This window comes from Pseudophryne corroboree, chromosome 6 (assembly GCF_028390025.1).
Source record: "Pseudophryne corroboree isolate aPseCor3 chromosome 6, aPseCor3.hap2, whole genome shotgun sequence".
NCBI classification, from domain to species: Eukaryota; Metazoa; Chordata; class Amphibia; order Anura; family Myobatrachidae; genus Pseudophryne; species Pseudophryne corroboree.
Window position 1 is genome coordinate 795978979 of NC_086449.1, and position 14459 is coordinate 795993437.

At 41.1% G+C, this 14459-nt stretch overlaps 1 protein-coding gene across 2 annotated transcripts in view; it reads left to right on the plus strand.

Moving 5' to 3' along the window:
• The window catches only part of WNT7B (Wnt family member 7B), a 262108-nt gene that overhangs the window by 80709 nt on the left and 166940 nt on the right, over window positions 1–14459 (plus strand). The window contains exon 1 of one of the 2 annotated variants that reach the window (XM_063928883.1): window positions 7444–7987. The exons of the other annotated variant lie outside the window; for it this stretch is intronic. Within the exon in view, the coding sequence (XP_063784953.1) occupies window positions 7917–7987 (71 nt within the window). The 5' untranslated portion in view covers window positions 7444–7916. Of the gene's footprint in view, window positions 1–7443; window positions 7988–14459 lie in introns of those variants that run through there. 2 annotated transcript variants of the gene reach the window in all.

Sequence of the window (14459 nt, forward strand, 5' to 3'; positions counted from 1 at the left end):
CCTCCTCTGCCTCTCATACCCAAGGTACTGAGATTGATAAGATGGAGAGGAGTAAGCACTATATTCGTGGCTCCGGATTGGCCAAGAAGGACTTGGTAACCGGAACTTCAAGAGATGCTCACGGAGGATCCGTGGCCTCTACCTCTAAGAAGGGACCTGCTCCAGCAAGGACCCTGTCTGTTCCAAGACTTACCGAGGCTGCGTTTGACGGCATGGCGGTTGAACGCCGGATCCTGAAGGAAAAAAGGCATTCCGGATGAAGTCATCCCTATCCTGATCAAAGCCAGGAAGGATGTAACCGCAAAAACATTATCACCGCAATTGGCGAAAATATGTTGCGTGGTGCGAGGCCAGTAAGGCCCGACGGAGGAAATTCAACTGGGTCGATTCCTACATTTCCTGCAAACAGGAGTGTCTATGGGCCTGAAATTGGGGTCCATTAAGGTTCAAATTTCGGCCCTGTCAATTTTCTTCCAAAAAGAACTAGCTTCAGTCCCTGAAGTTCAGACGTTGTAAAAGGGGTACTGCATATACAGCCTCCTTTTGTGCCTCCAGTGGCACTTTGGGATCTCACTGTAGTTTTGGGTTCCAAAAGTCACATTGGTTTGAACCACTTAAATCTGTGGAGTTAAAATATCTCACATGGAAAGTGGTCATGCTGTTGGCCCTGGCCTGGGCCAGGCGCGTGTCAGAATTGGCGGCTTTATCCTGAAAAAGCCCTTATCTGATTTTCCATTCGGACAGGGCGGAATTGAGGACTCGTCCTCAGTTTCTCCCTAAGGTGGTTTCAGCGTTTCACCTGAACCAACCTATTTGTGGTGCCTGCGGCTACTAGGGACTTGGAGGACTCCAGGTTGCTAGACGTTGTCAGGGCCCTGAAAATATATGTTTCCAGGACGGCTGGAGTCAGGAAATCTGACTCGCTGTTTATCCTGTATGCACCCAACAAGCTGGGTGCTCCTGCTTCTAAGCAGACTATTGCTCGTTGGATTTGTAGTACAATTCAGCTTGCACATTCTGTGGCAGGCCTGCCACAGCCAAAAATCTGTAAATGCCCACTCCACAAGGAAGGTGGGCTCATCTTGGGCGGCTGCCCGAGGGGTCTCGGCTTTACAACTTTGCCGAGCAGCTACTTGGTCAGGAGCAAATACGTTTGTAAAATTCTACAAAATTGATATCCTGGCTGAGGAGGACCTGGAGTTCTCTCATTTGGTGCTGCAGAGTCATCCGCACTCTCCCGCCCGTTTGGGAGCTTTGGTATAATCCCCATGGTCCTTACGGAGTCCCCAGCATCCACTTAGGACGTTAGAGAAAATAAGAATTTACTTACCGATAATTCTATTTCTCATAGTCCGTAGTGGATGCTGGGCGCCCATCCCAAGTGCGGATTGTCTGCAATACTGGTACATAGTTATTGTTACCAAAAAAAAAATTGGGTTATTGCTGTAGTGAGCCATCTTTTCTAGAGGCTCCTCTGTTATCATGCTGTTAACTGGGTTCAGATCACAAGTTGTACGGTGTGATTGGTGTGGCTGGCCTGGTATGAGTCTTACCCGGGATTCAAAATCCTTCCTTATTGTGTACGCTCGTCCGGGCACAGTATCCTAACTGAGGCTTGGAGGAGGGTCATAGGGGGAGGAGCCAGTGCACACCAGATAGTCCTAAAGCTTTCTTTAGATGTGCCCAGTCTCCTGCGGAGCCGCTATTCCCCATGGTCCTTACGGAGTCCCCAGCATCCACTACGGACTATGAGAAATAGAATTATCGGTAAGTAAATTCTTATTTTTCTTCGTTCTGGTGATCGTAATGTGATTGACAGGAAGTGGGTGTTTCTGGGCGGAAACAGGCCGTTTTATGGGAGTGTTTGAAAAAACGCTACAATTTCTGGGAAAAACGCGGGAGTGTCTGAAGAAATGGGGGAGTGTCTGGGCGAACGCTGGGTGTGTTTGTGACGTCAAACCAGGAACGACAAGCACTGAACTGATCGCACTGGCAGAGTAAGTCTCGAGCTACTCAGAAACTGCACAGAGAAGTCTTTTCGCAATATTGCGAATCTTTCGTTCGCAATTTTGCTAAGCTAAGATTCACTCCCAGTAGGCGGCGGCTTAGCATGTGCAAAGCTGCTAAAAGCAGCTAGCGAGCGAACAACTCGGAATGAGGGCCAATGTTGTTTCCTGTTATAAACCGGGCCCCCAGAGCTCAGGCCGGCCCCAGATACTGAGAAAGGGTAAGGATAAAGGGGTTAAATACGTACCCTTAGAAAAAGTTAAACTCACCCCTCTTGGCACTCCTAGAAACCTAAACCCCAGAATGTAAAACATGAATTTAATAATAATTCTTACACCAATAAAATGATGATAACCAGAAGTATAGTGGAATACATAGTAAAATAAATTGTAAAAAAGTGACCAAAAAAAAAAAAATGCAACATACTAAACTGTCCGTAACTCCTCTGAAAATCATCTTTTTCTGATTTTGCAGTTTTACACAACTTTATCTTCTGTTCTCTTCAGTAATGTATTTATATCATCAAACCAAGGGTACTTTTTCCTGCCCTGGGATATAACACAACTGTGTATTACATGCAATTGTATCAATAGAGCACCTGTGCATTATATCATGGGAAAATAAAGCAAAACAACTCAGCTTATGATACATAGACATGGCTAAAATGCACAGAAGGAATACAACATTTTTTAAATGAGTGCATTTAGTAAAAGCTGGAGAAAGGCATGTGCATTCTAATATATTGAAGTCATGACTAGTACTCTCCTTCCCTTGTCCTTCTAACTCTATACTATTATTCCCTTCCCCACACCCTTCTACTTTCCCAATTCCCAACCTTCTCTTCCCACTCCTTTTAACCTGATGACAAAAAAAAATCTGGTCCCACACTACCATAATCTTGTACCTCTTTGGTGTTTATGTTATGTCTTCTTGTGTTTGTCTTTGCTGTTTTATTTATTTGTGATATTGTATTTAACATTCATTTATGCTGTTGTCTGCTACTATTAACTTTCTGACCAAAGATAAAGAATTAAGAGAAAGAAAAACAGTTTGGATCACAATATAGCATACTTGCCTACTTGCGGGAGACCCGCAATTTTTTCAGTAGTCCCCCGCACCCAAAGAAGACTGGCCGCACTTCCCACAGCCCACCTGCTTCTAGTAAAGTGGGCAGGATAAGGAGATTAAGGGGAATCCCGGAGCCGGATGGAGGGAGCGGGGCTAAAAGTGGCAAATTGACGTAGTTTAGGTCTGCCCCTTACCCGCAGACTTGCGATTCGCTGCATTTTGGGGGCAGGACCTAGTGATATGCAGCTCGGCCCCACCTCCCACAGTCGCAAGCTGCGTCTCCTCTCCAGGAGAGTTTTAATGTAGGCAAGTATGTTACATAGGGCCTAGAAGACAACAAAGGATCATTGGGCCTGATTCAGAGATTTATGTGTATCTCTGATGCTTTTATATATATATATATATATATATAAATGCGAAAGCCCTCACTCACTGACTGATTGACTGATCACTAATTCTCTTTTTCCCTGAAATGTTATGAAAATGAAATGTAACATAGGTATTCTGCCAGTGGAAAATAGGAAAACTACGTAATTAGAATTTTAATGAACCTCCCCTAAGGGGATGAAAAGGGGGTTGACTTAATGACGTCACTATCTGTGCATGGCTTGCGTTGCGTGAACAATAACGCCCAAACGGACAATCAAAAATTTGGATTGCACCTCCAGTGTGTAGAATTTAATAAACTACAAAAATAGTCCTGTCACTTTTTACCATATCTACTACGGTTGCTCATCGAGTAACGCCAAAAACCATAGATTAATATTTATTAACATTAAGACGTCTCAAATTTACATCTCTATAGATTTACCAAATTTTTAACACTCATTTATATTTACAACCATGAAAATCAGAAACTCCTGGCCGAAGAACGGGTAGAACAGCTAGATAATAGATGAACAGATATAAGCACATTTTAGATCTGGAATTATCCATTACATATTCATAGGATCATATTGGGATTTTCCCTCAGATATGCATTCCGCCATTTATAGTCACTCACCACCTGTGATATGCATTTCGCCATCTATAGTCACCACCTGTGATATGCATTTCACCATCTATTGTCACTTACCACCTGTGATATGCATTTCACCATCTATTGTCACTTACCACCTGTGATATGCATTTCGCCATCTATAGTCACCACCTGTGATATGCATTTCACCATCTATAGTCACTTACCACCTGTGATATACATTTCGCCATCTATAGTCACCACCTGTGATACGCATTTCACCATCTATAGGCAACACCAGCCAAGAATGGCACTTATTTACCGTGGAGGATACTGTACAATATTGTCTGACTCGCAGGATGTGGCCCCTGCACAGGAAAGTGTGACTTGGAGATTGCAGCTAAATCAGTTTGATAGGAAAAATACCATCTCCATGAGCAAACATTTACTTATCTATATCTCCTTGCTTATGGAACATTTAAGAATGTACTGTATTGGCGAAAGGTATTAGTAGTGTTTCACAATTAGTAATTTGCATCAATTTTTATGGTTATTTTAAGATCGATGGTAAAGTTCATTTAAAATAGAGGATGTGGAGATTTTAACCGTGTGAATGTCAGTCGGCAAAGTGGTAAGTTATCTGTTACCACTTCGGACCAGTATTGACGAAACAGCTCAGGATCGCTGCCATATCACCTCTTATAATAACCATCGAAAAATCTAAGGGGCCTAAGCCGGGGATTTAAAGGGGAGTCCTCTGAGAGATTAAGGATAGTATGTGCCTGGTAGGATGCAGCTAGACACATTAGTGCAGCACCACCTATTGTTGCATTATACATGGGAGGGGTATACGGCTGGGGGGGCAGAGCTCTGATGACTCATCAAGCCCCCGCACCACCCATTTCACTGGGGAATTGGGTGACATCTGGTGGGATGGCCCTTACTAGATGCCTGGACTAAGGACCTCTGATGTCACAACCATATGGTCCGCAATGGTAGGGGGAAGGGCAAAGTTACTATCCACGTGGACATCTATTAGGAATAGTAACCTGTTCGAAGTGTGGTGAGTGAAGTGAGCCTACGAGGGTGCATGTTTGGTGGAGACCCATGTTCTAAACTTACATGGTTGTTAAATGGTTACATGGTTGTAACATCAGAGTTCCTTAGACCACTTGAATTTAGACTCAGTCCAATAAGGGGCATTTATATCACCGGTTGGGATGTCATAATTACACCTCAGCGCGTAATGCGTTAATGATAACCATTCCTTTCATTTATTATTGTTGGTGCACAGGGGCAGAACTTACAGATATGGACTTGGCACACGTACTGCGCATGACCATATAGGACCACGTCCGGCTGAAAACTAGCCACTGACATAGCCTTATGGAGACCATTAATCAACGACTCCTCTAATTCTCTGCAATGCAAATCATGGGAACAAATTATACGTTTGGGGGGGGGGAATCCCATTTCACTGATTTACTCACTACACTGAGATTGTAGCCCAAATCACTTGATGTCAATTGTCCCCACAAATTGGTTTCCCCCCACAATAATCTGTCAGTCACATAAGACCTCCGCTGCTGCAGAACATCTTGGGAAGCTCGGCTGTCAGTCACGTTCCCCTCCTGTCAGAAGCGATGAACCAGTATAAAACAGAATTTCACTTATTTAAATAATTTTAAACAAATCCAAATATAAAAATTGCTTTAACCCAGTCAGATGCTAAAATCTTCATTCAGTCCAGTTACATTAATGAGATGTCTGATTGTGAAGAGTATTTGTTTCCAGTGCCATCAAACAGACCTGGAAACAAACAACTCAGGGACATGGATCTGGTTATTTGGAGGTTCCACAGCAGCTGAGGTTTAGTTTTTATTGACCACTGTAGAGTGCATGAATATATATATATATATATATATATATATATACACTGCTCAAAAAAATAAAGGGAACACTAAAATAACACATCCTAGATCTGAATGAATGAAATATTCTTATTAAATACTTTGTACTTTACATAGTTGAATGTGCTGACAACAAAATCACACAAAAATTATCAATGGTAATTTTGCAGGGCTCTGGCAGTGCTCCTCCTGTTCCTCCTTGCACAAAGGTGGAGGTAGCGGTCCTGCTGCTGGGTTGTTGCCCTCCTACGGCCTCCTCCACGTCTCCTGATGTACTGGCCTGTCTCCTGGTAGCGCCTCCATGCTCTGGACACTAAGCTGACAGAAACAGCAAACCTTCTTGCCACAGCTCGCATTGATGTGCCATCCTGGATGAGCTGCACTACCTGAGCCACTTGTGTGGGTTGTAGGGAGGTCATACAGGCACGTGGAGGCCACACACACTACTGAGCCTCATTTTGACTTGTTTTAAGGACATTACATCAAAGTTGGATCAGCCTGTAGTGTGTTTTTCCACTTTAATTTTGAGGGTGACTCCAAATCCAGACCTCCATGGGTTAATAAATTTGATTTCCATTGATCATTTTTGTGTGATTTTGTTGTCAGCACATTCAACTATGTAAAGAACAAAGTATTTAATAAGAATATTTCATTCATTCAGATCTAGGATGTGTTATTTTAGTGTTCCCTTTATTTTTTTGAGCAGTATATATATATATATATATATATATATATATATATATATATATGTGTACTATCGCTGTCTCCAACACCTTACTAGCCTGCAAATGACTCTTGGCAGTGGAAGGGTTACTGAGGCAGTGTAATGACTTCTTGTATATAAAGTATCATGCATTACAGAGGCTACATACTGTGGACAGACTGATACAAGAGACAGGCAGGATTCCCATGTAAAGTGCTAGTGTGAGATAATGAGAGTGACAGACAGACTGACTTAGAAGGTGATAAGTGAAAAAGAGACAACCTGTGGCTCTCCAACTATCTGCCATGGCCAGCTGGGACTTGTAGTTCCACTAAAGTTGGAGATCCACAGGTAATCCTTGCACAGTAATAGAAAGACAAGCAGACTTACACAATTAGTGGGAGAGAGACAGACGTACAGTATAGAGTGTCAGAGAGAGAGAGGCTTATCAGTATCTCTTTAAGGGGGGCACTTCAGTGCAATATTAGGTAAGGTGTAGTGAACAGAGCAGAGACAGCTGTGTGATGAGCAGACAGTAAGGGATGAGACAGACATACTGTACTGGAGAAGAGACATGCAATAATGAGACAGCCATAACAAAGCACATCATTGTTACAGATCTCTGCAATCACATCACTGGCAGAGTGTCACAGGAGGGAGAGACATCCCCTGTGCAATGGAAAGTAGAAGAGACAGGTTGTGTGCTGCGGTGACAGCCTGCCAGTGAGACAGCCTATTGTGGCAGCAGGGATATAAGCACACAATGTAAGGTGTGTTTGTACAGTGTAAAATGAGCATGGCAGACAGTCAGGTGGAAGAGACAGCAGGTGAAACTAATGCAGAGGCTGCTGCTGAGAGGAAGAGTGAGAGGCACCCAGCAAGAGACAGGCAGCAGAGAGGAGAGGGAGAGTGACAGTGTCTCAGGCTGAGAGACCCTCCTCCTACCTGCTCTCACACAGGCAGCTTATTACCTGCAGTAGTCAGGACATGTAGGGGCACATTGGTCTTCAGACTGGATGTGATGATTAAACACAGAGTCTCTGCCTCTCACTTATTCTGGGGTTAAGAGCCCAGTCCTCATTCCCCACTGCACTCTGCACAGCAGGCCCCCTCTCTGCGGACCCGGGCAGGGCACCATGCCTCAGCACTCTGTTGTTACAAGCAAACCGACTTCTCCTGGGTTAACTGCAACATGCAATTGCTGGGATATACTCTGAGCTCTGCTCTCAATTTTTCATAACTTTTTATGGATCAGCCTTTTGAGTAGACCATGCACAGGCACTCCCGGAGGTGGATTTTCTATGTGTTTCTCTGCTTTGGGATCATCTATATGAAATTAGGGTGAGTACCTCTATATGTAATCAATGACTGGGATATGCAATAAATGACACACACACACACACACACATATATATATATATATATATATATATATAGTACATGGGTTAAATGGCTGAGATCATACAGAAAATGAGTTTATACTGTCAGTGGGTTCCTGTATCTATAGGATGAATTACAAAGGAAAAAAGTTTGTGCTTGTTTTAGGAAAGGGCTTATTTGCACCACGTGGAATAGTGCTGGGTCCTGTACAACCCCTCGCTGCTGCTGCTGCTGCTGCTGCTGACGACAAGTGGGACCTTTAAATCTTTAAATCTCCCAATAGATGGACTCACTGTGCTGCAATAGAGAGGGTGCAAGTTGTGGTTAGCTGTGTGTACTGCCGGAGATCGCACAGTGTTGGGGAATCTGCACCTCAGGAGGTGATGACAGCGATCTGACAGCGTCTTCCTCCTTGGGCAGAGTGTCCTGCAAAGGACTGTCCTTACCTGGTTGTCTGGCACATCCAGATCTGCTGAAGCCACATTGTATGATATGATTGTACCACTCTCAGTGTTTGCTCCAGGATACATGATCGCGATTATTGCAATCATTATATTTTTATTTGCACCTATATCCTACCTGCCAAGTTCCTTCCCTGGGTGCCCTTATTAATATGCCTGGTTCCAGGAGGCTGAGTTGATTTTCCACATTCCTGAGTCCTGGCTGAGTCCTTACCTGTTTTGTTGCAAACACTACAGGGAAAGAGTAAAAAAAAAAAAAAAAAAGCTGAAGAACGAGAGAAATCTGCCTTGTGGCTATTTCTATGATTAAAATTGGAGCTGAGCTGTTGTTATATCTCATCTGTGTCAGGTGGTCATTGGAGACAGGAGACAGACAGGTAGTGATAATCTGCACTGCCTGTCACCTGGACGCTCTCTGCTGCCACCTATCGGATAACAGGCTCAGGTTACTGTCCCTTCCAGACCCTGTACCAGAACTGTGATTTTATAGTCCGGAGACAATGGCTGCAGTCTAAGGTGTTCTAAACCATGTCATCTGCCTGTACGGGGATAGGAGGCATCTTCTAAAAACTGCATGTGAACTCCCTTAACCCCTCAGTGCAATATTGCCTTAGGGCACCTTTACTGCATTAAATGGTTGCCAGCGAAGGTGCAAGATTAAAGGCTTTATATAAATGCACTGTAGGACGATCAGCCCTATTGTTATACTGTTCATTTCTTGTCATCTGATCTCAGAAATGATACTCATTTTGTTTCTATAGCGCTTGTATACACATATTCTGTAATGTAATAAGTTATTAAGGTCACAGCAGCTTCAACAATAAACTGATGGCCAGACAATCAATCAATCAATATATAATAGTAATTCTAATAATACTTGCAGCTAAGTGTATGTGAGAATATTGTGTCTTCAAATCTGTCGCAAGTCAAAAAAAAAAATATATACATATATATATAGTAGTAGTAGTAGTAGTAGTAGTATTTGAACAGCTGCACATTTATTTTATTGTGTATTGTTGCTATTTTTTTATTTATCTTTATATTATCTTTTTTTAAATAAAGAAACAATATATTATTATTTTTGGAGTATTGCAGTAGAGAATGTTATGTTTTACTTTCAATTTTATATTTGTTCTTACATTGTATAAAATATATATATATATATATATATATATATATAAATCCAGTAAATAGGAGCACTCACCAGTCTTCATGATATTCTTGTCTTTATTAGCAGCAAGATATCAAACAGGGGGTGTAATCGACGTTTCGGTCCCAAATGGAACCTTTGACAAAGGTTCCATTTGGGACCGAAACGTCGGTTACACCCCCTGTTTGATATCTTGCTGCTAATAAAGATAAGAATATCATGAAGACTGGTGAGTGCTCCTATTTACTGGATTTACATTGGTAATGATGGATCATGACGATTTATCATTCTGTGGAAGTCACCCCAGCATTTGTGGATAAGGCCAGAGTGTGGACTGTTCTGGGAAAATATATATATATATATATATATATATATATATACACATGTGTGTGTTTCAACTACTTAACAGGATTGAATGAGAAACAACGCTTCTTATCCAGTAACACCAGCAGTGTGAAAGCAGCATAACTGTTTTTTTTTTTCTTTTTCTATTCCCTCTAAATAAACTTTATAAGGATATTGGGCATTTCTTATATTCTGGGAGTTACTAAATAGTTTTTGTTTGTTTGTATATATGGGTTTTTTATTACTCAGTTGAGCTTTGACAATAATTCAGGATATACATTTTATAAATCTAGCTTTTGTACACTGACAACAGAATGGCACGAGCCTATCTCTGTCATTTAGTATGGAGACTTAATATAATATGAGATAACGATTCATTATGTAATAACCTACTTGTATTTCTTGTTTGGTTATAATAACTCTTCATGCTGATCCCATGTATACTGTAAACAGTACACATTGTCTATTGGAAGTGCAGTTGTCACTGATTTATACACAATAACCTCATATTGCTACATGGTGTATATAGAAGTTAGCTGTATATCAGAGCAGTGGACTACAGGCTACTTTATGTCAGCAATGTAGTAATGCTTAGTATTAGAGGCAGTAGCACATAAGAGTAATATATTAGGGGCATTAGTGTAAAAACCAATGTATTACAGGATATTTATATAGCAGATAATGTAATTGCATTGCAGGGAGCCTTAAATCAGTGTGATATCAAGGGTTACCGAATAAGGGTCTGGTTGGTAAAATATGAATGGATTAGATGATACTGCTTATGATTATGAGAGTAAAGTATTAGAGGCTACGGTATATAAGAAAAATGTGATTAAGGGTACCTAAAGCAATGTATTAGAGTCTTTTTATATGAGGAAAGCGTTTGTGACTGCTTTATACAAGAGAAATGCAATAGAGGCTACCTTATATCAGAGGAATTTATTAGAGACTACATTGCATCAGTACATGTATATTAGAGGCTTCCTTATGTCAGTGCAATATATTAGAGGCTACTGCATATCAGTGCAATGTATTAGAGGCTGCTGTAGATCAGAGGTATGTATTAGAGGCCACTGTATATCAGAACAATGTATTAGAGGCTGCTGTATATCAGAACAATGTATTAGAGGCCACTGTATATCAGGGCAGTGTATTAGGGGCTCCTGTATATCAGAGCGATGTATTAGAGGCTGCTGTATATCAGAGCAATGTATTAGAGGCTGCTGTATATCAGAGGTATGTATTAAAGGCTACTGTATATCAGAGCTATGTATTAGAGGCTGCTGTATATCAGAGGTATGTATTAGAGGCTGCTGTATATCAGAGGTATGTATTAGAGGCTGCTGTATATCAGAGCACTGTATTAGAGGCTGCTGTATATCAGAGCAATGTATTAGAGACTGCTGTATATCAGAGGTAGGTATTAGAGGCTGATGTATATCAGAGCAATGTATTAGAGGCCGCTGTATATCAAAGGTATGTATTAGAGGCTGCTGTATATCAGAGGTAGGTATTAGAGGCTGATGTATATCAGAGCAATGTATTAGAGGCCGCTGTGTATCAGAGGTATGTATTAGAGGCTGCTGTATATCAGAGCACTGTATTAGAGGCTTCTGTATATCAGAGCACTGTATTAGAGGCTGATGTATATCAGAGGTAGGTATTAGAGGCTGCTGTATATCAGAGCAATGTATTAGAGGCTGCTGTATATCAGAGGTAGGTATTAGAGGCTGATGTATATCAGAGCAATGTATTAGAGTCCGCTGTATATCAGAGCACTTTATTAGAGGCTGCTGTATATCAGAGCACTGTATTAGAGGCTGATGTATATCAGTACAATGTATTAGAGGCTGCTGTATATCAGAGCACTGTATTAGAGGCTGCTGTATATCAGAGCAATGTATTAGAGGCTGCTGTATATCAGAGGTATGTATTAGAGGCTGTTGTATATCAGAATCAGATTTATTGACAAAGTATAAATACATATACAAGGAATTATTCCTGGTAAGCAATTTATTAGAGGCTGTTGAGTATCAGAGCAATGTACTAGAGGCCACTGTAAATCAGAGTATTGCATTAGAGGCTACTGTATATAAGAGACTGATGTATATCAGAGCAGTGTATTAGAGGCTGCTGTATATCAGTGCAATGCATGAGAGGCTGCTGTATATAAGAGGTATGTATTAGAGGCTGCTGTATATCAGAGGTATGTATTAGAGGCTGCTGTATATCAGAGGTATGTATTAGAGGCTGATGTATATCATCAGTGCAATGTATTAGAGGCTGCTGTATATCAGAAGTATGTATTAGAGGCTACTGTATATCAGTGCAATGCATTAGAGGCTGCTGTATATCAGAGAAATGTATTAGAGGCTGATTTATATTACAGAAGTGTATTAGAGGCTGCTGTATATCAACAGTGTGTTAGAGGCTGCTGTATATCAGAGCAGTGTATTAGAGGCTGATGTATATCAGAGCAGTGTATTAGAGACTGATGTATATCAGGGCAGTGTATTAGAGGCTGATGTATATCAGGGCAGTGTATTAGAGGCTGATGTATATCAGGGCAGTGTATAAGAGGCTGATGTATATCAGGGCAGTGTATTAGAGGCTGATGTATATCAGAGCAGTATATTAGAGACTGATGTGTATCAGGGCAGTGTATTAGAGGCTGATGTATATCAGGGCAGTGTATTAGAGGCTGATGTATATCAGAGCAGTGTATTAGAGGTCGCTGTATATCAGAGCAGTGTATTAGAGACTGATGTATATCAGGGCAGCGTATTAGAGGCTGATGTATATCAGGGCAGTGTATTAGAGGCTGATGTATATCAGAGCAGTGTATTAGAGGCTGATGTTTACCAGGGCAGTGTATTAGAGGTTGATGTATACCAGGGCAGTGTATTAGAGGCTGATGTATATCATAGCAGTGTATTAGAGGCTGATGTTTACCAGGGCAGTGTATTAGAGGTTGATGTATATCAGGGCAGTGTATTAGAGGCTTATGTATATCAGGGCAGTGTAGTAGAGACTGATGTATATCAGAGAAAAGTATTAGAGTCTGCAGTGTATTACATTATGTCAGAACAATGCAATAGAGGTATTATATAAGAGCAATGTAATAGATGCTACTGTACATCTTATCCCAGCAATATACAGTATTAGAGATTATTGTGTAGCAATGTATTAGGGGATATTGTTTATCAGAGTAATGTATATTAATGTATAGACTGCAGTGTATCATAGCAATTTATTAGGGTCTCTTGTATATCTAATATATTAGAGACTACTGTGTATCATAGCAACGTATCAGGGGATATTGTATATCAGAGCATGTGTTTTTTCTTTTGTCCTCTTTACCAAAACTTTGATGTTGACATGTCAAGGAAATCAAAGCCAACTCATAACATAGACTTTACCAGTGTATCCTGGGCCGTACTGATGCTCACGAACAATATAATAAGAGCCAGCTAATTAGTTCATAGTCGGTGCTCATCTCATTGGCTGAAGTGAAATTAATTTTTAGCACTGTATAAGAGTAGTGGCTCTGGGATTGCTTATTATGAGTTCTCGGATAATAGAATCCCCCGCCCACTCCAATAGGTCAATTATATAGTGTATGGAGATGCCCATATTTTATGGGCTTCAGGTATATATAATAAACTAGCTTTTCGCCCGTGGCCTAGCCCGCGTGGAATTCTTAACGCAACAGGACTATTTTAATTGCGCCCATCTTCAAGTTTAAGTTCACTACCCAACCCCTAAAAGAATTAGCGTGAAGATACATAGCCTATATGTTAAAGGACAGTCTAAGGAACATATCAATTTTAAAAATGCGATCAGCTTAGCGACCCCAAAAACTATGGATTTGAAACTACTGTCGGCCATTTTGGACATTTTATTTTTCACCTCCCATGCTAATGAACTTGGACTTAAACAGCATCTGGAGTGTCACTATTCATCTCCGCGACCCAGAACACTATGGAATTTTACATGTCACCCCCTTCCCACCCCCACCCCTAGGGGTGCTAAGGGTGTCCTACCCCCACAGTATTATTGTCCAGATTGTAAATCATATGTGTACCAAGTTTGGTGTAAATTGCTCCAGGCATTCCAGAGTTATGCTGGAACACACACACACACACACACACACACACACACACACACACACACACACACACACACACACACACACACACACACACACACACACACACACACACACACACACACACACACACACACACACACACACACACACACACACGCATCTCAAGCAGGAAAGAGGACCATGTGATGCTATTTTCATATTATATTGACGCTTATATTTTTTCCAATTTCAAATCCATTATATTATGAAAAGATTTGAATTTCACAATGATAACCTCAAACTGATCACTTGACAGAATTAGGTAAGTTGCCTGGTGGACTTTCTTAGAAGAATTCTTTTTAATATTATATTATTTTTATTTCTTTT